Below are 26091 nucleotides of genomic sequence, written 5' to 3'. Positions count from 1 at the left end.
ATTTTTCCTCAAGTGCCTCCTGCAGATGTAACTTCTGTTTCCTTTTGGAACAGAGTGGGGACAAAATTGACTGAATCTGTGAATGCTGGAGATAGTTCAGCAGAGAAAGTAATCCATTTGTTTGTTTTGGTTAGACTAACCCTTATTGAAAAAGAAAAAAAAATGGTTATCCAATTATCCTAACCCTGATAACCCTGTTTCTTTACCTCAACCCTGTTACCCTAAGCTGGGGGAGTCCTCTCAGCACCCTGTTCCAGGAGCTCTGGCCAAGCTGTTGGAAAACCTTTCCCTAAAAACCCATCCCAGCTCCCTCTCCTACCCCTCTTTACCCTCAATATCCCTCTCTCCTCTTGTTCGTGGTGGTCTTTTAGGTACACAAAATGGAGGAGACCACATGGTGAGCCTCCCCCCAAGTGTTACACAAAGGGGCCAGGGACTTCAAAATGGTGGTGGACACATGGCCAACCCCCAGGTTGCTTCTTCTTCCCACAATCCCTTTGTTGCCCCTCCCCCCCCCTCAACCCTTTCCTCCCTCAAGACCTCCCCCCTCCTGGTCCTCCAGACCCTCCCTCCTCTGCCTCCGCCCCACCCCTCGGGGGTGTCTCCCTCCCAAGGCACCCCGCCCCTGACCCCTCCTACCCCCCCTGCAACCCCGCCTGCCCTCTCTCTGCTGCTGGCTCCCAGGTCACTCCCTCCAGCTCACACAGTGTGAAGGGAGGGGGTGAAGGGACAAACCAGGAACAGAGGCCTGCCTTCTTTGCAGCACCTGTAACTTACGGGAGGGGAGGGAACATTACCAGAATGGAATGCAATGTCATTTCGATTGAAAATGGAATTATGCAAAGCAGCAAAAGAGTTTGGAAAGGGAAGCAAATATTTTAAAAGTCTTTTAAAGGCCACCCTCTCCTCCAACCAATTGGTCCCCATGATTTGAAGGATTTGTTTTCCTGCCTTCTATCCCAGGAGAATATTTGCTCTGGGAAGGGGCTTGGAAAAGATTGTTGAAAAACCCTTTTGGGAGAATTACTGAGCAGTGATTTTGAAGCTTTAGATGAAACGGGTAAAATAATTACCATGAATCATTTATGTGGTGAAGGTGATTGGAGCGAACCTATTGACCAAGCCCAAAATTTGCCAAAAGGAGTTAGAGAGAAAATAAAGAAGGCTGCAGAGAAAGCATTTTTCAATATTCCTCTTTCTGAATCTGTTGTTCCCTATGCTCAAGTTAAACAATGTTCTGATGAAAGATTTGTAGATTTTGTGAATAGATTAAAGGTACAGATTGAAAGACAAGTGCAGAATACTACCCTGCACTCTGACTTGCTGTTAGAAATGGCTCGAGTGAATGCGAATGAAGCCTGCAAAGCACTGATTCGGGTGCTGCCGAAAGATCCACCACCGACCTTGACAACTTTGATCGAGATGTGTACGGATGTAATCAGCACTTCAATGCCAAGGACTGAGGATTCCCAAAGAACCCCAGGAAGGATTGCAGCCACAACTGTACCTACTCTGCCATCACCAGCAAAGCCGAAGGGAGCGTTCACCTGTCATCGGTGTGGACAACCAGGACATTTTGCAAAGTTCTGCCAAGTGCCATATCCTAACAAGCAAGGGCAGGGAAACTTGGAAAAGGGAGGAGGTCCTCAGAACCAAAAAAACTAGATACGCAGCGCGAGTCTATTCCGCGCAGAGACACAAGTAGAATAGAAGTCACAGGGGGAGGGAAAATTGAATGTGATAACACTCTTAAATGTGACGTTTCTCACAGGTCTGACTTCTGCCACCGAAATAACACCAATGGTTGTGAGGTTTGGAAGCCAAAATTACCTCTCAAATTGTTTACTGTGAAAGATCAATTTTTTAGGTCTCGCCACTGGACGGTTGTTTCCGTTGACCCACTGAGGGAAAAACTGACCCCCGACTTGAATTGTAAGTTTCTTGTTATTGGGGACACAAAAAACACACCCCCAGAGATTGAAATTTCTCCTGTCACTATTTCAGCTGACTTAGATGCACTCATCCTTTTGGCACGGTGCATCAACCCACCATTCTACCTGGCACAAGGGCAAGTAATTGCTCAAGCTATTCCCATTCCATCAGGGATCCCAGTAGATGATGTAGCACCTCAGATCTACTGGGCTCAAGCAGTAGGAGAAAACAAACCCATCATCTGAGGCTATGATAAAAAAGGTAGTGGAGGCATGGGAATGACATGTATGATAGACACAGGAGCAGATGTGACTGTCATCCCTGAAAGGAGATGGCCTCCACACAATGGGAACTGCAACCGATGGTTAGCCACATTCCAAGGTATAGGGGAGCCCAATTGGCCAAGATATCAAAGGAACCCATTCAGATTAAAGGACCTGATGGGCAAATAGCATCTATTCGCCCCATTGTCACTGATTTCCAGGTTCCCCTGTGGGGAAGAGATGTCATGTCCCAATGGGGAGTCCGCATTGAAATTCCGAAAACACCTCGGGATTTTTTGATTGCGGCCACTGAGAAGCGCCAGCAGACCCAAAAACTAGAATGGACCACAGATTCCCCAATTTGGATACCCCAGTGGCCGCTGAGTAAAGAGAAATTAAAGGCGCTAAACGAGTTAGTAGATGAGCAATTGGCCCAAGGCAATATTGAACCTACTTTTAACCCTTGGAACTCCCTGTGTTTGTCATTAAAAAGCCAGGGAAAGACAAGTGGAGAGGAGATTAGTTCATGATCTGAGAGAAATTAACAAAGTCATTGTAGACATGGGACCTCTTCAACCAGGGATGCCGTCTCCTGCCATGCTTCCTCAAAATTGGGAATTGGCTGTGATTGACATCAAAGATTGCTTTTTCAAAATTCCTCTAGACCCTATCGATGCCCCCAGGTTTGCTTTTTCTGTGCCTTCCCTCAACAGAAGAAGCCCCAATGAGAAGGTTTCATTGGAAATCCCTCCCCCAAGGGATGAAAAATTCACCTGTGATTTGCCAATGGTATGTTGCTGCCTTGTTATCCCCTGTGCGAGCTGAGGTGGAGGAAGCCATTATCCTGCATTATATGGATGATGTGCTAGTGTGTGCCCCCCAGGAAAAATTGCTCCAGTCCACACTGGACCGGGTGACCGAAGTTTTAACAACTGCAGGACTCACCCTTCAGGAAGAAAAAGTACAAAAGATGCCTCCTTGGAAATACCTAGGTCTGGAAATCACTGCAAAAACAATTGTTCCTCAAAAATTAGCTTTTAACAGCAATCCCAAAACCTTAGCCGACTTGCACTCTCTGTGTGGAACATTGAATTGGGTTAGGCCTTGGCTAGGCATTGCCACTGATGACCTAGCCCCTCTTTTCAATTTTATTATTGAAAGGGGGAGATGAGCTGAGTGCTCCAAAGACTCTGACTCCAGAAGCCAGGGATGCTTTAGAGAAGGTAAGCAGCATGATGGAGAAGAGACAGGCACATAGATGCCATCCAGAGCTGCCTTTCAAATTTATTGTAATGGGGAAATTGCCACACCTTCAGGGGTTGATTTTTCAGTGGGACAAGGACCAGAAAGACCATTTGATAATCATTGAGTGGGTCTTTCTCAGTCATCATCGGTCCAAAAATATATTACAAGGCCACAGGAATTGATGGCCCAGCTGGTTGGAAAAAGCCAGGCTGAGAATGAGAGAACTTGCTGGCTGTGATTTTTTCATGTATACATTTGCCCCTAAGCCTCTCTGAGGAAGAAACCTCCTCAGTGAAGATGACCAGGGAAATGTTTGAGCACCTCTTGAGGAATCAAGAGACCCTGCAAATTGCTCTGGAGAATTTTACTGGGCAGATTTCAGTTTCATGCCCCTGCACACAAATTGTTTAATTCAAAATTTAATTTGGTACCAAAAGATAAGAGGAGTCAGAAGCCCCTTGAAGCTTTGACTGTTTTTACTGGTGCTTCTGGAGCATCCCGAAGGTCAGTAATGACATGGAAGGGATCCTCAGACGCAGGCAGTGGGAAACAGATTGTTGATTTATGTAGAAGGATCCCCTCAAATTGCTGAGTTAGCAGCAGTGGTTAGAGCATTTTAAGAGGTTTACAGAACCTTTCAATTTGTTCACTGATTCAGCTTATGTAGCAGGAGTAGTTTCCAGAGCAGAAAATGCAGTCCTCAAGGAGATCTCAAACAGAACTTTGTTTGAATTGCTCTCAAAATTAATTTATGCAGTTTCCCATCGAGAAACATCCCTATTTTGTTATGCATTACCCGGTCGCACATGGAATTACCTGGTTTCATAGCAGAAGGGAATGACAGAGCTGATTCCCTGGCTGCTGCCCCTGTTGGACTGGCCAGACTCCCTGACCTGTTTCAACAGGCAAAATTAAGCCATGAAATGTTTCATCAGAATGTACCAGGCTTGATCTCGACAGTTTAATCTGAAACGAGATCAAGCCAAAGCCATTGTGGCCACATGTCCCACTGTCAGCGCACAGCCCTGCCATCCCTGGGTGCTGGAGTCAAACCAAGGGGACTGAAAAGCTGTGAAGTATGTCAGACTGATGTAAACACACATCCCTGAATTTTGGACAGGTTAAAATATGTACATGTATCCATTGATACCTTCTCGGGAGCAATTTTTGCCTCAGCCCATGCAGGAGAAAAAAAGGTGTGCATGCCACAAAGCACCTGTTGCAAGCTTTATCTGTACTAGGAATCCCTAAAGAAATTAAAACAGATAATGGACCAGCATATATTTCCAAAGTGATTAAGGAATTTTTGCAGGAATGGGAGTGAGACACAAGACAGGGAACCCCCACTCTCCAACAGGTCAAGCAAATAGTAGAGAAAGCACACCAGTCACTCAAAAGAGTTTTGAAAAATCAATGGAAAAACAAAGTAAAGTTAACACCACAAGAAAGATTATGCAAAGCCCTGTTCACTCTCAATTTTTTTAACCTGTTCTATGGGAGATCAAAACCCCCCAGTGGTTAAGCATTTCTCCCCTCATGGCAAACACAAGCTCAAGGAACATCCACCAGTGCTGATGAGAGACCCTGAAAGTGGAAAAATTGAAGGTCCTTACAAATTAGTGACATGGGGAAGAGGATACGCTTGTGTATCAACACCCCTGGGTTTGCGGTGGGTCCCACAGAGGTGTGGTAAAACCGTACATTGAAAAAACATCCCAAAAGACCCCCCGATATTTCAGTAGCAGAAGTTCAAAGAACAAACAGGTATTTGGGTGGAGAAGGAAATCCAGATTCTCCATTCTACCCTGACTTTCCACTGTTGAATCTGTTTATTGATGAATTTAGCTAATAGTTTTTGTTTCTTGTTTACCTGTATTTTTAAGAAGAAAACCATCCTCAGTATGACAGTTTTGTAAACATTTTCTCAAGATGGGGATTTTCGGGATGGCTGTCTTCTGTTTTCCGTACTGTTTTAGGGTTTTTTGCAATTGTTGTTGTTGTTTTGATTGTGTTTTCTGTTTTGCAACGTTGGTGTGTTACCACCACCACCAAGTTAATTTCTCCTGCACCTCAGATAAATGCTGTGGAATTCCCAAATCCCAATACACCCCAAACCCCTTCCCCCTTGGTTTAAAGAAGTAAAACCCAGTTCCCTTCCTTCTTTTGGAAAAAAATTAGGGGGAGATGTTGTAGTTGATAGCCTGAAATGTATCTTTTCCCATCTTTTAGTTGTAATTCCCCCCCAGCTTCTCTTTCTCCTGTTTACCTGGCGTGAAGTTACCATGGTTACTGAAGTTTCTCTCCTCAGCCCCACGGCGAGAGGCCGGGTAGAGGAAAGAGAGGACCCCGCTGGCATTTCCAGCTGCTTGAAGTTTCTTTAGCCCAGGAAAGCACGGGGTTGGGAGAAGAGAACCCTTCTTTCCTACACGGAAGTTTGTAACTTTTTCCTGTCCCAGAATGCCTCTAAACTATGGAAGCTGAGAGGGCATGCTTACCTTGCCTTCCCTTTCTTTCCCCCTTGTGTTGCCAGGAAACCAGGCCCCCCCCTCTCTCCCCCTCTGCCCCTCTGTATAGAATACTCCCACACCTTTGTGGGCATTTGAAGAAGTTAGTGTCTGTTATTTTTTATCTTGGCGTGTGTAACCTTGATTTGTAGAAAGTTTGTAAAATGTACTAACTGAGAAAATAATTGGTTCCCTCTCTGATGTTCCCTCCCTCCGAGAAACCCTGTTAAAAGAGACCCCCCCAGACCCCAAATCTTTGGTCTCTCATCCTTTGGATTCCCCTTCACAGAAATAAACTGTGGAATGCAAACCAGAGAGAGAGTCCCCCCCTGATTTCTTTACTCGCTCTATAGACTTGGATTCTTGAAGAAAATCAGTGAACCCCACAAACATATGCTGGCTTGAAACTCGAGTGAAGAGAAACCTCATCACTGAGCTAGCCGGGCCACACTCGAGAAGATCGAGTCAGTCCATCTGCCCAATGTGAGATAGGTACAAGCACGTGTATGAGTATATAAAAATGGTTCTTTATAGAACTTCTATTGCCTGAAAGCTCTCTAACTCAGCAGACCTGAGCAGCTTCTGGTGCAGGTCTGCTCCTCTCCTTCTCCACCCTGTGCTGATTACTATTTGCCCAAGTTCATCCCATGGCAAACTTTCCTTTTGTGATAGCAGATAAACTTCGCTTCAATTTCAATACTTTGTCACATGCTTTATCCTGGAGACAGGAAAAGTCTCCAACTCACTTGGTGTTGTTAGCTTTTGCCTTCTAATCCTTTCTATTGTTTACAGATTTTAACACAGACGTGCAAGGAAGAAGTAGTGATTAAATGTTTCAGTCTCTTCCTGGTGTGTGATTAATTGCAGCATCCCAGAAGACGATAAAGATTGAAATCAAATGGTTCTTACTAGATGTTTATCAATGTATCTGAATTACTGAATAATGTTGTTAATCAGTTTGGGTCACTTGGTTCATTTTTTTCCCTTTGGAAGTCTGTTTTAAAAATTCAGAGGGGAAAAAAGAGCATTAAACTCAAGTTGCTCTCTATCTGGAACTCAGAAGGATTGTTGTTAATGCAAAAGCAGAGTGCTTTCACACTAAAGCACTAGGCTAGAGAAAACTATTCCTCTATTTTGAAACATTTCCTCTGTTTTGTTTTTCCTGTTTGTCACAGGGTTGTAACAAACCTTGACTTGTTCTGTTTCAGTTATCATTTTCTTGCACCTAAATCTTAGACTCTGCAAAAACAACTGCTTCATGGGCTAGGCAAAGCTGGTTATAAAGGTGACATATCACCAGTAGATAAGGCTTCAGATCAAAACAAGCTACTGCACTTCAAAACTAGATTTATAATCTTATGTATTTGGGGGAACTCATTGAGGCATGTGAAGACCTTGTCAACATGATCCATGAGTAACCTGGCACACAGGTGAACACCTTCATAGATCTAATTTACTTAAAATAACTCTATTTTCAACTACGCAGCCTCTATCTCCAATGGAACAAAGGAGTGTTTGTGGCTATAAGGAGGGAGGGCAGGGCACACTTTGGGAGACTTAGTGGAGCACAGCTTTGCTTACGTTTGAGGCCAAAGAAAAGGGCTTTCAGTGCTGTAGTAAGAAAGGAAAGAGAAAGACAAGAGCGTCTTCTGGGGAAATGGATGGGGAAAATATGAAACGTTCATCTTCACATCACAGCCTTCCATCACAAACCACTTCCCTGATGTTTTTTTTAATTGTATCCATATTACATGACAGGGGCTAATGTGTACTCACCATTTCCAAACAGGTTAGATACCCTTCTGTCCTCTTTAGTATATTCAGCCCTTTTGGGTTATCTCAGACCACCTGCCTTCATCCTGTTGGATTTCCTTGTCATGATGTTTGCTTGCCTGTTGTATTTGATTTGCTGTATTGTTGCTGTTACTGTAAGTATGCTGTTCAGGACTTGACATTTGTCTGCTGGCATGAAATCTAGTCCTGGATGCCTTTGGCAACCATACCACACACTTCACTTAAATGGATGATATGTTTAGCACTGGCAGTGGAAGTACTGTGTGGAAGTACCTGGCAGATCACATCCATAACAGCCTGTCTGGGCTAGTTTCTGTTTGAGGACCTCTAAGCACTCTTTCAACCATGACCCTCCTTGTGAAGCCAGCATCTTTAACAGTGTTTTAGAGAGATGGAGTAAAACTGATTTTCACATGGCTTTGGTAATTGCTGTTGCTGCCAGCTTGAAGATATATAGTCCTGTGGACTTAAATTACTTTCCAACCTGACAAAATTGATGCTTTTCAGAACAGATTGGTTAAATTTTTGTCCAACAGATAAACCAGTTTGAGGAATAAAAGATATTTTGCTTTTCCATGATAGATGCTAGATGTTTCCACATGACATTTGGCTAGGAAAAAGCTCTTCACCATAATGAGTGAGAATTTTCAGACTAGCTAGAGAATCAGTAGTGACTTGCCTTAAGATTACTGTAGCAGAAATGAGGGAGAAATTTGTGCTTGCTTGCATGGGCAGTGTTCTAGTAACTCTGGCTATGGTGTAAAGACTCTTACTCACAAACTTGTGTGGAGCAATTTAAGAAGTTAGAATTTCTGGTCCAGCAGGCAATATGTCTGTGCCTCAGCTGCTGTGTTGTCCAGTCAAGCATGTTAGCTGAAACCATCTGATTTCAGTGTCATAAACTGGGCTATGAATTGCAACAGAAAGTTGCCACCATGAGTTCTACAGCTGGAGTCAGTCTCTGGGGTACAATTTTTCTCTTAAATTACCAAAGGAGAAGTGGATAATGCTCTGTTCAATTACCTACTTGCCCCTTTTCCATGATTTCAGGTGCTTAGGAAGAACAGATCCAGAGTGGCCTCTTACTTTTCCCACTATGGGTAGTATTGCAGTGCAATGCTAGACAACAAATGTCTGCATATAGTGCACATATGATTAGAGGTCTCTTCTGGGTCATAGAAAATTATCATGATTCTGTATTGCATCTGAGCTCTGAATTCTGTCCATTGCTTTCTGCATAGCTGAAGAAAGAGTTTGAAATTGTTCTGACTAATTTATTTGGTCACTGAAAGAGCTATTTTTTTCATTCTGGATACAATATAGCTCAGGAAAGGAGGAATATCCAGTCAAGGCAGCAGAAGGCTATGATTCACCAATCCTGTGGTGCACACAACAAGCACCTTTCAGCTCTCTAGTTCTGTCTGTCTGAACATGTGAGCAGCAAACCATATGATGTGCTGGGCTTCATTTTTGTGTGCAGACAATTAGCACAGCCAGCCAACAGGGGAGAGAGTAGAAAAAGGGCAGGTACTTGCACTTTGAAAATAAAACACTGGGTTTATGCTTATTAGCATTAGTAAGCAAGCAATAATATAATAAGCATAACATACTATAATGAAATTTCTATTGCTTACTCCTCTTAAGTTCACCAGTCTTATCTATAAAACCACAAAGTATTAGCCAAAGAAAAGCGAAGACCATGGCAGTAGTCTAACAGCAAAGACAGCACTGTAAAAAAAACAAACTAATCAGCTATTTGTTAGTCTTACTACTTATTTTATTACAGGTCAGTGAACAAAAAACAGTCATGAGATGTTAATCTCTCTAGCTGCTTAATCTTAACCACCCTCTCACCATTGTTCTCTCATGGGCTCAGCAGCAATATCCCCTCCTCCCCTCTTGTAATGACCTCATTTCAAAGTACAATTTCTGTCTGGTTTGGCTTTTAAGGGGTCAGACTGATGCTGTTTGAGCTGGGATGAAGTTTGCTCGGGTCCTGTCACTGGCTGCAGTCTATGGTTCTACTGAATTTGTTTCAGTGCAGACTTATCAGGTAATTTGTAATTTGTGAATGTATTGAGCTGTGATTAGTGACAGCCCATCTAGGGAATGGGGAGTGTAGTAATGCAGCATTGCATAAGAGGACATAAGAGGCAAACATTAAAGACATATAAATAGGAATTGGAAGATAGACTTCAGTGCTACTTGGCACTGCAGGGAGATGCTTTTTCTTCAGTTTTACCAAAATAAAACAGCAGGATGGTTAAAGGGGAGAGCTGAGAGGCACAGCCCAATGCTGGATCATGTCTGGGAGTTGCAAAGCACTGTGGAAAAGGGAAAGTGTGTACTCCCTGCCTCTGAAGTGCTGCATCTGCTCATTGTCTCTACAAAAGTAGCATAGTGCATTGAGGAGCAGAAGGGATGCACTGGGAGAATATAAGTTCCCAACATAGTGGCAGGAGGAAGCAGGAGAGAAGTGACTAATGGAAGGGGAATGGATGTCTTAGGTACAAAATATGAGGGGGGAAAGGAGGGAATGGCTGTGAAGATTTAAACAAACACAAACCCAACTAAAACACAAGTTGCAAATATATTACCAAAGCTAAAGTAGAAGATATCAGCTCACCTACAACTAAGTTAGGTACATGAAATCTAGGTCTTTGTTATGTCTTTGATTAATTTGCTTTCCTCACTTTTGAATTTGTTCCAGGCTTCCTTGGAGAGATTCCTTGTTTTGCTTCTGTAGCTCCCTGCAGGATACACACGTTAATAAGTGCAAACACAGCAGGCAGGGCTGAATCCATCAGGAGGGATGGGGACTGCAGGGCAGATCAGCTTCCCTCCTGCTGTGTGACCTGTGATGCACGTTGAACTCAGGGCTGTGGGGGAGCCCCTTACTCTAGTTCAAACGCAGTGCAAATCCAGCACTGCTGCTGGAATGTTTTCTTAGCTCTGTTGCTTAGTGGAGCAGTGTTAAACAAAAGGCTTTAGCAAATCATGGACAAATATAAAGGCAGAACCTATTTCATGAGCATGCTAGGCTAATCTGACATTGCTGGTTCTTTATGGAGTCAGTTTTTTGTTAATTTCTTTAAAAATAGGCTTTCTTTTCTTTTAACCTAAAAGTGATGGTAGTAAATGTTTTGGGTTGTTTTTTTGGTTTGTTTTTTTTTTCAGGGATATTAGGCAGAAGATGCTTTCAATGTGTGTATTACCAGAGCTGACTTTCTAGCTCACGAGTGACACCTTCTGCCGATTTCATGAAATCCAATATAGAATTAACACTTTAGTGTTAACTATGAAACATCTCATGCTGAAGAGAGCTGAGAAGGGTAGACACAACTGAGACATTCGGTGTTGCGTTGCAAAAACTTTTACTGGCTTGTGTGAATTCTCCAGACCTACTTTGTCACCCTGTGCTTTCCTCTGGTCAGTGTGTCCAGTTGCTTGAGGTCCTTTTTAGCTCTCCTTGCTAAACGAAGGCCTTGTTTTTGATGTGCAGTTGGTGTCTGGTACTTGATGCCTTGGGGGAGAGAGAGAGCCTCGTATCATCTCGGGCTTACAGAGTGCCACTAGGTTGGTTTTTTCAGACCTACTGCATGGGCCTACTTGCAATACATGGCTGGAGGTAAGAGGTTCTGGCTTCAAATTCTTTAATGCTCCCAAAGTGACTCTCATTTTTGCTGCACTTGGAAAATAAACAGGCAAGCTGTAGGTGGCTCTCACTGGCCAGTAGCATAACTGACCTTTGTGAAACTTCTAGTATTAGTCCAAACTTAAAAGCAGGCAAATAACTGACAGACACGAAGGCTGATTTTCTGGAAACATGTAATCTTGTTTACCTCTACTTGAGGAAAATGCACCTTTTGCAATTGTCATGAATTTCAGGAGCCTGAGCTAGATGCCATTTTTAGTTTACAGGGACAAAACACCTCTGCATCCTCCCCCACCTTCCCCCCAAGAGAATAGACACAGCCCAAGGTTTATACCATCCATTCCATGTGCAGCTATTGGAGCTCAGTGGGCTGTAACTTGGTGGCTCTGGTGGGCCAGGTCCTGCTGCTTGGTGTTCCCTTGCCCTGGCTTTGTAGGAGTTGAGGTGAAATGTGCTCACTTTGCTTCCTGGATTGCTCTGCAGCTTCGGGGGCAGTCGGCATGGCAGATGGATGCAGGGAGATCTTGAAAGGTTGAATCCAGTGGTCCTGAAAGGACAGCAACTCACAGACTTGTATACCTGCAGAAACTACATGATAAGACAATGGGCACACTCTTCTGGTCAGCAGGAGCCAAGTGCTTCAGCAGTCCTGGTGGATAAATGAGCACAATTTGTAGTGTCCATCTGAACTGCCTTAAGGGTGTGACTTGGGCTCCCTGAGTATCTATATATCTTAATAAAGCTAGTACATGGTTTTCAAGGAGATTTAAGCCAAGGCTTCAAAACTGATGAGGGATAACAGGAAATCTCCACCAGTTTACTTCAGTGGGGAAAAAAAATCCACAGAGACTGAATTTTCAGATGGGCCAGATTCCAGCTCTTTGAGTCTAGGACTCTTAAAGAAGCATAAGCTGAGTTCCAGGAGTTACTGTTAATTTAAAACAGTAGATTTAACCTCTTAAACTAATTAGGACTTTGCAAGATAAAGTATCCTTAGTTTCCCAGCTCATCAAAGCATTTCAATTCCTTCCTCATAGAGTGGGAATGATCTTTAGCCCATGATTAAAACGAAGCAGCGTTGTTGGCTGAAACAGAAACTGAAGAGCCTGATAACATTAGCTTTTCTTCTTCTTCAGAAAATTTTGTACCTTTCCTACCTTGTGATCATTAAGGAAGTATCTGAGTCCACAAGGGGCAAGGTCTAGGCAAGTGGACAGTAACATGAGCTGAGCAGAAATAATATTTCTGTTCTTTCTTTGTCTCTGCTTGCATAACATCAGAATATAAATTGAAGCTTAAAGAGCCCCACCTCTCCTTCTCCCAAAGGAAAAAAACCCACCAAAACCCAAATGCAAACTCAAGCATCCCACCACAGGAAACAGCATGAGTAGCTAGCTGGAAACCTTTCAAGAAAACATTGCTCCTCTGCAGTGTATGGTAAGCACTCAAAACAGAGATTTCTAAAAATATCTTGGGCTGGAAATTCATCAAGAAAAGTATTCCTGTCCATAAGAAGCAAGGCTGTAAAAATATACAGTGTAACATTCACAGCAAAAGGAGGGACAGTTGATCCACCCACCTATCCCAGGAGCAGAGAGGAAGATCCCTCGTTCTAAATAACATGTTGTGAAATGCCCCTACATCACAACTAGTGACATTTCTAGTTGTTGATGTGGAAGAATTCAGCTAAGAGAGGTTACAGCCAAGGCTATTCTGGTGCATGTAACTGGGAGCTGAAATGAGCTCTAACACTTTCTGGACACTGAGTGTCAGTCTGTCGTTAATATTTCAGCTAAGCATGCCTGAGATAAAAAAAACAAACAAACAAACAAACAAAAAAGAGCTTGTAATTAAGTTGGATTTGATTTCTGAGGGCATACTCCATACAGGCATCATGGCAAACATGTCAAAAATAGAGCTGCTGCTTGTTTGCTCTGAGAAACACAGATCTACTGCCTGCCTCCACCAGTTACACCCCCAGGGCTTATCTGCTGCTATGGCCAGGCAAGAGGGGAAAATGACCTTCATAAAGTGAACACAGCCATGCCAGGACTGACCAGAAGTCCTGCTAACCCAACCCCTCTCCTTTTGTGGCAAAAGTGATACCCTGATGAAGAAAGGGACTTTACTGAAATGAGTCTGGTCCCTAGTCCTTGGGTGAGCTGATCCCTTCCATTCTCCCCAAAGCAAGAAATGCTTCCATATCATTGCAAGGTGGGTGAGGCCACTGTGTTTGTGCTCTTCCCTGGTAAAAATAAGTAACATTCACTAGTGGATGCACAGGGAAGAGACAGAGGAACTGTGCCAGCAGGCATCAAACTTTCTCAGTGTATTTCTCTGTTCTCCAGTTCAGGACCTTCTTGAGCAAAAAGTGTTGCCTTGGCAGTTAATATCTCTTGCTTATTTTTAACTTCTACACATTTGTCCAATCTCTTTCAGAATAAGTAATATTGAAATTTTGAGTAATGACATCTGCAATGTCTCCTGGCAAAGATTTTGACTGTTTCAATAAAGCTGTGTGGGAAAGGGTCTCTGGTATTAAGAAGCCAATTGTTAATTTAATTTGCTGACAGGTATGCTCAATAAATTTAGTAGAGAAAATTTAGGCCCCCAAACTGGAATTTGTCATACATGGAACATACAATATGTCTTAGAGGATAATTAAATGTTTTTCCCACACCCATAGCCCTAGCATTTAATGGCAGTCTGTTTCCCTAGAGCAAGAAGTAAAGCTACAGGTAGGTCTGTGTGCCTGCAGAATTGTTAACCATTGTGTGTCTGATTTTCAGAATAGGTATAGAGGGTGTTTTGTTGATCTGCTACTTAATTAGGCTGGAATGAATTAATATATTTAATAATTGCCATTATCTAATGCTCATCTGCTAATGTATTAACAAATACCTCATAAAATAGGAGTAGGGTTTAGGACTCTTGCAAAGGGCTACCTTTGTCTGTGGCAGAAGGTATGATGTTCAAGTGTTAGAAAGATAAATTACTTGTCAGTGGAACTGCCTTGCTGAGGTTTAGAGCTTGAAATGTTTCAATCATCTCAGCTCCAGAGGGACGTTTACAGAGTTTGTGTGAAGGATGTACTAGTGATAGTGGAAACAAAGAATGCAGAATTTACAAGCCACAAGGACATTTGGCAGAACTCCCAGGATAAGGAAGAAGCTAACAAAACCAACTCAGTAACTGTGCTGAAGTCAGCCCCAAGTAGGTAGAAGGTAATTCTGCCAAGGGGAGATTGTGACCACCAGCTCATGAAATTCATCAACTCAAAAGAGGAGAGACTGAGCACATAGACTTTGTATTTGTAGTAGATAGAATACTAATTAATCAGAGAACTATGTTGTAGCTGATGAATATTAATGTCCTTGCTTACTAAAATGTATGAATAGCTGTAGTTTTTGATAGTCACTGTGACAGCCTAGTGGATTTGACACCCAACACTCCTTTCTGTGCAGAATTGTAGGAAAATCAAATACCTCTCTGTGGAGATAGGCTTCTTGCGCACAAGGTAGAAGAACCCATTTTGGGAAAACAGACACATTTTCAGCAGCTTTATTCCCTTAGTACCTCCACTGTAAATTGATTTTCAAAATATTTGGCTGCTTTTCCTGTATGTGTTATTTCCTTAAAATATTTAACATCATCACAACAGCACACATAATGCCAGCTTCTTAAGGGAAAATTCAAAGGTGTCTGGAAAACAATGCATTAACTTGGACTGAAGTGTATAGTGTGTAAGAAGAAACGTAATTCCTTTTAATGGTCACATTTAACTGAAATGTTAAGTTTCACCGCTGAAAACTACAAACCCTAATGTTTGGGTGACGTATGTCCTTCAGAAGAACCCTCGGCCTTTCCTGAGGCATCGCAGGAGCGGTTTAGCCCTGCGGGCCGGGGCAGGCGGCAGCCGCACCGCCTCAGCGTGAGGGGCTTCCAGCCCGAAGGCCGCGGGGGCGGCGGCCGCTGAGGGCGGGGGAGCTCCTCCGGCGCCGGCGGAGCGCAGGGGAGGGGCCGCTCCTGAGGGGCGGCCCGCCCGCCGGCCGCGACATTCGAAAGTCGCTCGGCGGGCAGGGCTTCCTCTTCGTCCTCCGCCTCTTCCTCCTCCTCCTCGTCTATCTTCTCCCTGCTACGCCGGGGGTCAGGGCAGGCCTGTGACGAGCCGCGGCGCCGCTTCTCGGGGCAAGTACGAGCCTTGGCCGGTAAGGGCTTGCAGAGGGGAAATACGAGTGCTGACCCTGCTCGGTGTCACTCTCTTCAGCGATGGCAGAGTGGGACTCCGCCGAAATGTCCTCCTTCAGTCTGAGCGGCGTGAGAGAGCGGATGCGGGAGAAGAAAAAGGGTGCCTTGAGGACTGCGAAGCTGAACGCCTCGCTTGCATCAAAAATTAAAACGAAGATCATCAGTAAGTGTATTTTGCGTTGCGGTGTGTACATATGGTGCCCAGCTTCTCACTGGGCCTTTGGCCGTGGCATCGGGAGTGGGCAGCGGTCCTTCGTGTGCTGCTTCTCAACTGCTTCTCTGCCCGGGGGCTTCGAGTGAATTCAGTGCCCTGCAGATCAGTGTCGTGTCACTCAAGATGCCCTAAGGTGTCTGAAAGTACTTTAGTGTACGCAATCCTCTGCAGAAGCTAGGCCAACAGACTTGTTTTTATGGGGGAAGTAATGCAAAGATGAAACAGGAGATAATTTGGATTACCTTGAAAAACTCAGGTATTTCCATTACTTTTATTTAGTTCTTTTGAAATTGGGAACCTGGGGTCCAAATCTACTCAAGAGCAATTATAGAGGAAAATAGGTATTTCTCCCATTTTTTGGATGTGATGAGGACTTACCTGTAGGTGACTTGTTCGAAGCAAGGAGAATATATTTTTAAGCTCAGCATTTGAACCATGCTGTCACTCATTACAAATTGGAGCAGTAGCTTGCTGCCTGAGCATGACCCACTGAGGGTGGAGAGGGTATCTGAAGTGTTGCATGTTATTATGGAAATTTTTTTTCTCCTGTTTTCTCTGGAGACTAGGAAGGAACAAAGGAGAATGTAACCCCATCCCTCCAAATTATTATAATTTTGAAATGAAGGGGCTCTCAGGCAAAGATATGGGAATAGGAATAACAGTTCTTTACTAGGAAAATTAAAATACAAATGCAGTAGTACAAAAAAACCCCACTGACAGAGTCACAATACAACCTGACACCCTGTTGGTCAGGATGTTGGTAGCAGTCTGATTAAATGGTGGCTGGCTGCAGTCCTCCTGAAGTGACAGGTGTGGTTCTGTTATAACAGTGAACCTGTAAAAGGGTGTAGTTTTCCTCTGAAGGTCCAGTGGTGGTGTAGTTGGGTCTGGTCCTCTGGGAATCCAGTGGAGAAAGGCTGCCTGTGATGTTCCAAAGCTCAGATTATATCCAGGTAGGAATGTTTGGCTCCTCCCCCTGGGTGGAGCATCTCCCAATGGGATGATGTAATTTTATCAGTCCTGCAGTGAGACTCAATGGCCCACTAACAGAAGAGACCCTCCTGGAGTTACGAGGGATAGGTCATGGAAGAGATAAAGAACACTGCCCCACCTGGTTTTAACAGAAGGTGATAGAACAGATGCTTTTGATTACATCTTGCATTGCAACCTAGAACAAGGGGGAGAGATATGGATGAGACCTTGGATGCTGATGGTATGTGATACTGCTCTGTCTCTCACAGACAACTCCTCCATTATGAAAGTCTCCCTAAAGCAGAACAATAAAGCATTGGCTCTGGCCCTCAATGCAGAAAAAGCCAATGCACAGCGGCTCACCCAGGAGAAGACCATCTTACAGAAGGAGGTGAAGCAGTGCCACTTCCAGAATGCTGTGCTGAGGCACAGGCTCTCCTTCCTGGTATGGCACTAACTGTGTGGCTGGCATGGGGAGGGGTGGTAGGCAAGGTATGCTGCACTAGCATCTCAGCCATGGGGTGATTGAGCTGTTGTTGTTGAATATCTGGATTTTTGACATATGGAAAATGTCACCATTGATTTGCTTATTTTTGTTTCCAAGCTCCCCAGAACATGCCTCTGGCTACTAGCATCCTTGTTGGAATAGATGTTTTTATTTAATGTCTGTGGCTTCTCTCTCTTTATTACCTCAACACAGAATAATACTTTGAAAAAAATGGACAATCTTATGGCTGCAGTTAGGATGGTCGAGCTATCTGAGGTAAACCATGGGAAATGTGAGCACATTGCTCTGGGAAGGGGGCCGTCTTTTTCTCTGTCTTTTGCTTTGTGCTGCCTGCTCACTTTAGTGCTGGATGTTTCACCTGTTTTTCTTTGCTTGCTTGAGTTGTGCTGGCTACATCCTTGTTTTCAGCTTGGTGTTAAGAAATTCCAGGATAACTCTTTCTGTAGGAAGAGCTACAGCTTTAAACTCTTTTTCTCTGGATTATTTGCTGTATTGGCCAGTAGGCTCTTCTGCTCTGACAGGTTGTGACTTCTTTTCAATTTCTTTTTTAAAGTATTGCCATTGCAACTTGGGATAGGGAATAGGACACTTCCCCTATGTCCTGTCTTATGGGTGGATGGGAAAATATTTCTGCTTCCTACTTCAGATTATTTGAACTAGTTTAACTTCATCCTTAGGTTGTGGAGACACACTCTGATTCTGCTGCAATTTATTCCATAACATGAGAGGGTTGCTGACTCTTTTAAAGTACTTTACATACTTCCCAGAGAAACTGAGCTTCTGCTGTTTCTGTGCAGGAGGCTGCACAAGGGATTTCAAGAACTTTAAATCACTCTCCTATTTCTCTTCTTTCTCTTCTTTCCAGTTCCATACAAATTCTGCATCCTTGTCCAGTGGCCGGAAGAGCAGCATGACTGAAGATAGCTGGGCTGATGATATTGCAGATGGTCAGCTTCTGAGGTGGGCTTTAAAATGATACCACCAAGCTTGTCCTGAATTTCTATATGCTATACTTCTTGTGTTTTATATGTGTTCCTAGTTGTCAGTTTCACATGAGGTAGGTTCTCTGAACCACCACGGCTTGATGCTTTCCTTTATTCTGTCCTTTTATTGCCACTCCTTGTCTTGTTTGTCCTAATGCTGAGTCTGTGCAAAAACTGGTCTTTTTACCTCCTTTCTTTGAGACCGTATTACTTTTAGGCAGTTTTCTCTTTGTATCTGGTGAGTACGGCAAGATCTGCTTGAGTTGGACTAGTGGCATAGCTAGCTACTTTGATGTTTGTTACATAAAAATGCTTAATAGTCACCTGCTTGTATGTTGAAAGCTTGCATTCTGGAATGATGGTCAGAGCAGGATCTCTTAAAGTACGTTTGAAGTCCTGCTTCTCCTCTGTCTGGTCTCCCCCTTGAAGACAGGGCCTGTACTTTGTAGACGTGGCCTGTATTTAGCATGTGGGATTCTGGGGCCTGTGTATATTTGAAACATGATCCATTGCTGCTCTTCCTTCTCACCAGGATACCCATGAGAGTGCCCATTTCCAAGCTACATGATGCAGAGCAGCAAGCTGGCAGCTCCACAGCAGTACAAACATCCTCAGGAGAACTTCAGAGACCTGCTTCTAACGCAGGAGAACTTCAGAGACTTGCTTCTAATGAGCCCCTAAAAATTGTGCCTATTTCCTCCAAAGATACTTTACTACCACAGCACGATGAGAAGCTTCAGTTCCACCAGGAAGAGAATAGCAAGAAGGTGACTGATGCAATGGTAACAGAGGAGGCTTTTCATGACTCACACATCTTTGGAGGTAAATTTGCATCTCTTGCTGTTCTTCTGGTATGACTTTGTATCTGTGCTCAGAAATGCATGAGTGCCATAGCTCTCAACCAGAACTCCAGTAGCTCCTAATGGCTGGTAGGAACTACATGCTTCACTGGGGCTGTTATTGCTGGAGTTATGTATATCCCAGAATCAGAGTCTTCAGAGGGATATGTGGCACCTTTGCAGTAAATCAAGCTTGCAAATCAGGCTTTTTGAGTAATAGGCACTGAACTTACATGAGATTTTTGGCAATGTCTGAAAGTGCAGGACCTGACTAGGATCAGCACCACCATTACTTGTGGATTATCCATATAAATAATAACTCTTATACAGATCATAAGTGTTCTTAATATTAGAGCTAGTTAGGAGATCTTGCTTTGGGCTTCCTTTTTGTTCAGAGGGAAACCAGCTAAGCAAATCTGGTGCACAGAAAAATTTGGGGAGTCCCGATAGAGACAAAATCATGCTTTTTTCTATGCTCTGGATTTGTGGCAGTGTATGGAGCAAGGTTTTTAGTGGTATGGGGAAAGATGGCACTTGCCTGCTGCATTTCTCAGCCTTAGACATTACTTTTTTCTTTCCAACAGAGGTCTTGTGCACCACTGAACAAAATCCCAACAATTTGCCAGCCCTTGCCTGGGAAACTCATCCTCTTTCATATGAGGCTGATGAGATGGCAAAACATTTCTTTCGTCTCTCACAAGGGCACGTTACTCAGAGGCGAAAGTGTTCCACCTCATTTGCTACAAGCACACCATCTTCTGCTCTGGATATGTTCCCACGTGTCAGTTCCACTCAGGCAGCTTGGGGTAGTACTGCACAGGACAACAGCAGCTCCAGCAAGAACAACACACAGCAACAGCTGAGATCTCCCAGTCCCCTGGCTTCACCTGCTCAAACTGCTGTTATTGCTCATAGAAATTCTATGGGTAAAGAGACCTTTTGTGAGCAGCCACAGACAAAAGAAATGGAGTGTGGTGTTGAAATGGACCCCAGCTATAGCCAAGTCCCTGAGTTTGTTCCTGTAAAGGTTAAAAGCAAAGGTAACTGTAAAACTGGAGAGAAAAAGACTGTTAAAAAAGCAAGAACAGGAAAAGAGAAAACACCTGCAGTTAAGAACAATGCAGAAAGTAATCCTGGTAGACCTCAAGGTGAAGAGTGTGCTCAAAATGCAAAGAAGCTTCTTTGGCCAAAAGTCACAACATGTTCTAGTGAGACTGGAGTCTGTGAGAAGAGGCAGAGGACACATGAGGGGGCTTTTGACAGGAAGAATAGAGACTGTGGTGTGGAGCACCATTCCCATTCTCTTGCTGGAGCCCAAGACTTTGGAAGTACATATGAGGTGAATCCAGTGCAGCTGCAGAGTCCTGATAGTGTTGACTTAATGCAAAAGGTTAAGAAGGTACCTATGTTTGAGATACAAAGTATGGAGAGCTTGCTAAAACCCCCAGTTTCTATCTTCTCAAGTCATGAAGTTCTCTCAGATGATTCCAGTCTACAAAACCCTACAAAATTCTCAAGTGCGAGCAGAAAAAGCATCAGACAGAAAGCCAACAGAAAAACTAGAGTAATCAGGCAAAGAGATGATTCTGATGAGGAATATGTGCCAAGCCATGTGATAATACCAGAGGCCAAAGCTGAAGAACAGCCTAAAAGAAGCTTAAGAAGCAGGAAGAATACTGTCAGGAAAAGCAACAGTGATCAGAGAAATGAAGTTAATGGTTTTAGGCCCTGGATAGATGTTCAAGAAGTAGCTAATGACAGCACAAAGGATTTGCCAGGTAATCTTAAACAGCGCAGGGAAACTTACATTGTGCATCCTTTGGATCTTGCAGGAAACTTGGATTGTTTCCAGACAGAATTTGAGGGTGGTGAAAATGTACCTCCCAGGTCTGTTCCTGGGAGCAAAGGGAGCAAAATCCCCAGAGCTGCTAAGAGCAATCAAAAGAGCAATATAAAACAGATAGGGGGCCTTCAAGAAAAGGGGCAAGGTGAAGTTGACAACAACATGAATGCTTTGAAAAAAGAAGCCTCTTGCAAATCCAAGCCTCAGAGGAAGAGGAGCAACTCTCGACCTCCAGATACTGATTCCCTGGCTGGAAAAAGTGATGGTGGTAAGGTTCTCATTGGAAGTTCCACAGAACTTGCATCCAAGCAAACTGTCCTGATGGGGAAGTTTTCCTGCATTACACATCTGCTGTCAGAGCCAGATACTTTCCTGGAGGAGCAGCTACCTGACATATCACTTGCAGATAGTCTTACAGACTTCTCACACAGTCTTGAGTCCTCCCATGTGAGCAGTTCTGCAGTTTTGCCTGTCAGCTCTAGACTTACAGAAGTATCAGTTTCCAAGAGCTTAAGTACTGAGGGCAAGAGAATGTCAGCAAAATCCCCTGTTTGCTTGAAAAACTCCCTGATAGTCAAAAAAAAGACTGCAGAGGAAATACCTGGAGAAAGGAACCAAGCCCAGTCGACTTCTTGGAGCACACCTTCAAAGGAACCTGGTAGGTGGTAAGCTGGGGAAGGTACCTGTGTTTGGAGATGAGGGCAAAAAATCCATGCAGCAAGTGCTTATATTTTCCTTCCTCTCCTCTCTTTTTTCAGAGTTAAAGATCAGTGTCCAGTATACCATTTATGCTTGTGCTGGCCAGTCATTTCTGTGACTGCATTTGCTTCTAGTTTATCAGTATTTCTGTAAGGATGTCTGTCCACTTGTCCATGTGCAGATCTTGGGACTAAACTAGCAGCTGAGTCTTGCTTTACCACTCTTGTTATGTACAGGGAATGTCTATTAATTTAGAAAACTGAGTACTCAAGCAGTTCAAAAGTCTAATTTGATGCTGACCCTGCCTACTAGGGTCAGTCAGTACATTTTGGGGCACAAAATATCAAGAAGATCACAAATTTTTGGTCCAGAATGGTTAGTGCTGCAAGGTGTCAGACTTTATAACTCTAGGTGATGTCTTCACTGGAAATTAATCAGGAGCCAACCTAAATTATTTTGGTTGTGGGTTTTTTTTGTTTGGTTTTTAAAAGGATTTGGAGGGTGTATCCCTGGGCTGGTAATACAATAGTTAAGCTGATCCTTTTGGGGAATTTGCTGATAATGGATGCTCTGTAAAGAGAGTAGTTTTGTGGGGTTTTCCTTTCTGTAGCTTTTGACAAACAGGCCTGTTACAACTGGAATGGGCTGTACTTTGTAGAGAGGAAGTTCTGCTCTCCTCCTTTTGGCTGACACCACTTGGAAAGGTGCAGTGACCACTGGTCCTGTATCTTGCTGAAGTCGGTAGGTTGTCTGTGTGCCATGAGCTTGCTGCCTCCTCCAGGTGTAAGCTCCTGGGCATTACAGCTATCAAATAGAGGTTTTATATCATTTTTCTACTACACCAGGGCTCATGATACTATCAGTACTAGTGATCTATATTTTTTCACTGAGGGACCTAATTTGATTTATGAGCTGATTTTTGAGGATCTGGTCTGGTATTTTTGGATTAAAGTGGTCACCTGAGTTTAGAGGGAATACGATTGAATTCTGGATTGTGCATGTTCAGAGAAACCTGGTAATGCAGCTCTTTCTATTTGATAGCTGTTGTTTCTAAGGATATCTGGAAATTATTTGGAATCACTTTGATCATGTGAATGTCCCCCTTTGCAGATATCAGGCCACTACAGGACTTGAAAAATGCCTGGGTTCTGTCTCCCTCCGGCTTGGAGGAATCATCAGGACGTCCATCAAGGCGGAAACGGAAGCCAACCTGCTACAAAGAGCCACTGATCAATAGGTTGGGCTTTAAACTATTCCTTCCAAAGACTGTTCCCGTGCTGCAACCCCTACTCTGCCCTTATCCTCTCCAGGGATCCTCTGTTGCTTTGTTTAAACTTCTTACCCTTTGTGTTCTGTGACCCTCCTTTTCTACCACTTTGTGGTTATGCCAAAATTCTGCATCAGCACACATAGATGTTTGGGCTTCTGGTAACAAGCTACCAAAGATGTTATTTTACTTGTTGGAATGAGCACATCTCTTGGCAGACTGCATCTGTGGTACTCCAGTGCTAATGAGGCAATAGCATGGGGATAGAATACAGGCTAAAGACAGCTCAGCAAAAGCCCTGATTTCATTTACATTCTGTGATGACTAAAATTTTACACACTTGAATAATACTTTCCTCCTGAGAGCAGGTTGTATCTATATTTACTAGCAGATATGATATCTAAACAAATAGCTGCATCTTTTCCCTAGTAAACTGTAGATTCAGTACATCCTGTTGCTGTTGGACACAAAATGATTCACACAGACACAGTTTAATGTGTGATAGGAAGAAGAGTGTGATTTATTCTGTGGTTTCAGTATTTACAGATTCTCAACAATGACCAGGGATTGGATAGTTAGGTTACTACTTTCCCAACCACACTGGTCGTGAGAAACATCTACCAAAAGACATTTCTTTAATGGAATGGTATAAACACCTATGTTTATAGGTACTTTCCTGGGAAAATGGCTAGAAACTATGAAAACAAGATCAAAAAGCTTAATTCTCAAGGTAGCAACATCCAATGGCTATTGCACAGTTATGTACTCCTAAAATTATGACTTTGTTGTTATATAACATTACTGGGTGTGTTTTTCCCTGCAAAGTGTCCCAGTTTGAACTTTCCATGAATAGCTGGTTATATTGCACCAGAAAGTACTCTGTACTGGACAAGAAACAGACTGTACCACTTAATCATCTTATGGGGAAGAACTGCACTGAAATCAGAAACTTTAGGGACTAAAATCATATATGTAATTCAAGGAATATTGATGTTTCAATGTAACCCTTTTGGTTCTGCAGGAAACTGAGACAGGGTGACCCATTTACAGACAGTGAATTCCTCCACTCTCCTATCTACAAAAGAAAAAAAAAGCCTGTCAAAGCCAAGGGAATGAACAAGAAGATGAAAGAGAACCAAGAAGGAACACCTGAAGAATGTCTCGGTGCCAAGGCAATGAAGTTCATAACAACAGAAAGGATAGTGGTTGAAAGGCAGCCCCCAAACTCTTAGAAGCTTGTTCCTTTAGCCACAAGGCTACAACTTTGAACGCAGTGGCCTGAGCAAAGATGGAGGTGGCTGACCAGGCAGCTGAACTTTTCCAACTACGGCAACACAAGGACCAGTTTGACAATTTGAGTCTTGTACCGTGGATTTCTCCTGTTTTTAAATCTTTAGGACTCATGGTGTGGAGAAAGTGGTTGACACAAATTGATGGAGGTCTATTTTAATGATGGGCATGGCCCGTAAGCGCTCTATGATTAGCCCGTAGCTATCTTCTGCTTCCTTCATGTTCTCTCCTCCTGTCTGCCATGTAAAGCTCCCTGCAGCAGAGGGTAAGCCCTATACCAACCAACATTAAGGAATATTTGAAACACAGGGTGCTTAGGACCAGACCCAAGCATGTTTTGTCTCAAACATTCTGAGTATTGCTACAGGAAAGGTGCTCAGAGGAGAGGTTCCTGTGGGACAGAGCTGTTTAAAAACGTCTCCCCATCACTCCTTGACCTTGTTAAAAGTATACCCTTCAGCGTTCTTGTAGCCCCTTGAGGTACTGGAAAATGCAGTAAGGTCTCCCTAGCATCTTCTGTTTTCCAGGCTGAACAACCTCAATGCTCTCAGCCTGTCTTCACAGGAGGGGTATTTCAGCTCTCAGATCATCTTTGTGTCCCCCCCACTGGCTTTACTCCAACAGGTCCTTATCCCTCTTAAACTGGAAATCCCAGAGCTGAACAACAGTACTCCAGATGGGTTCAGCTGTGTTTCAGGAAATCCTGCACTCTTCCATTGCAGACTGAGCACCCACTGGCTTCAAGCACTTGCTTTTTTATGTCTACTGGTGTAACTTTGAAGGTTATTGTTTCTAAATGTTTGAGAGTATGGTGGGGAAAAGAAGGGATCAGACTGGTAGTGAAAGGGAAAGAAATGTTTGGACAGCAGAAGTGTTTCCTCTTTATGGCAGAGCAGGGAGAAGGCTGCTCTTTTCTTCTGACCATACTGCTTCTCCTTAGCATCTCAGCAACATCCATCAGTTCATGAGGACAGGCTGGGTCTTGCTGTATTCTCTGTACTCACAGGACTCCAGAAGATGGAAACCTCTAGTAGAGGGAAAGTAAGCATCATCTGCAGTCAGGTAAATGCTACTGCAGAGCTGACATTTAAGCTGTACTGTTACTAAACTAGGAAACAAAAAGCCTGAGATTCAAAAATGTCCTCTTATTTATTTGTTCAGTTTTCTGGAAGTTACCAAGCTTTCTCTGGTACTCTGTAACTCTGGAAACCAGGTAGGAGCTAATAAATAACAGGGAATTTTTATAGGTGCCATTGTATTAGAACCTGCCTGTGTTGACCCACTGATGTCAAAAGCCAGACAGGAACATAGATCTCAGACTGTTCCCAGTAATTGTTTTCATTGCCTCAGTGGGTCAGAAATGGGACTTTTTCCAGCTGTACTTACATGCTTGTGGTAATAACAGAATAGTAGACTGTATTCATTCACATTGAAGGTACAGAAACAGCTGCAAGCAGAATAGCATTACCATTCAAACACATGGTAATACTAGCTCCTTTAGTCTAACACTGGTACCTCTATCCTAATCACCACCTATAGCAGTCAGCTGGAGAGGGAGAGTTTGTTCATGTGTAACCAGTTTCTGTTTTGCTGAGTGATGATGTATCAGTTTGTTTTACTCCCCAAATAAAATTTCAATGCAAGTGGTATCTTTGAATTCTTCTACACTCACTACCTGATGCTTACATCACTTAACACTACATGACAGCTTTGCCTAGGCCAGAACAAACTAAAACTCTAGTCTAAGAGGGGAGATACTTTGTGTTTGTATCACATTCCAGCAGTCTGTCCCAGCATGTACTTGACTGTGCTGAAAGCTATTGGAGTCTCTCTCG

The 26091-nt window shown here is 43.4% G+C and overlaps 1 protein-coding gene across 3 annotated transcripts in view; it reads left to right on the top strand.

Moving 5' to 3' along the window:
• The window catches only part of LOC102108011 (uncharacterized), a 39208-nt gene extending 13195 nt beyond the window's left edge, over positions 1–26013 (top strand). Inside the window, exons 1-9 of one of the 3 annotated variants that reach the window (XM_088058526.1) lie at positions 15481–15581; positions 15661–15804; positions 17097–17272; positions 17528–17590; positions 18201–18295; positions 18851–19140; positions 19742–21658; positions 22810–22936; positions 23988–26013. In XM_088058526.1, the coding sequence (XP_087914652.1) occupies positions 15663–15804; positions 17097–17272; positions 17528–17590; positions 18201–18295; positions 18851–19140; positions 19742–21658; positions 22810–22936; positions 23988–24198 (3021 nt within the window). In that variant the 5' untranslated portion in view covers positions 15481–15581; positions 15661–15662 and the 3' untranslated portion in view covers positions 24199–26013. Of the gene's footprint in view, positions 1–15480; positions 15586–15660; positions 15805–17096; positions 17273–17527; positions 17591–18200; positions 18296–18850; positions 19141–19741; positions 21659–22809; positions 22937–23987 lie in introns of those variants that run through there. The other 2 variants (XM_088058528.1, XM_088058527.1) reach the window with 2 other exon arrangements.
• The last annotated feature ends 78 nt before the right edge of the window (positions 26014–26091 follow it).

This window comes from Pseudopodoces humilis, chromosome 8 (assembly GCF_049639895.1).
Source record: "Pseudopodoces humilis isolate 2021_Gansu_Grassland_sample_001 chromosome 8, ASM4963989v1, whole genome shotgun sequence".
NCBI lineage: Eukaryota > Metazoa > Chordata > Aves > Passeriformes > Paridae > Pseudopodoces > Pseudopodoces humilis.
The sequence above is the reverse complement of the archived record's forward strand: the minus strand, read 5'-3'. Positions and strand labels throughout refer to the sequence as shown.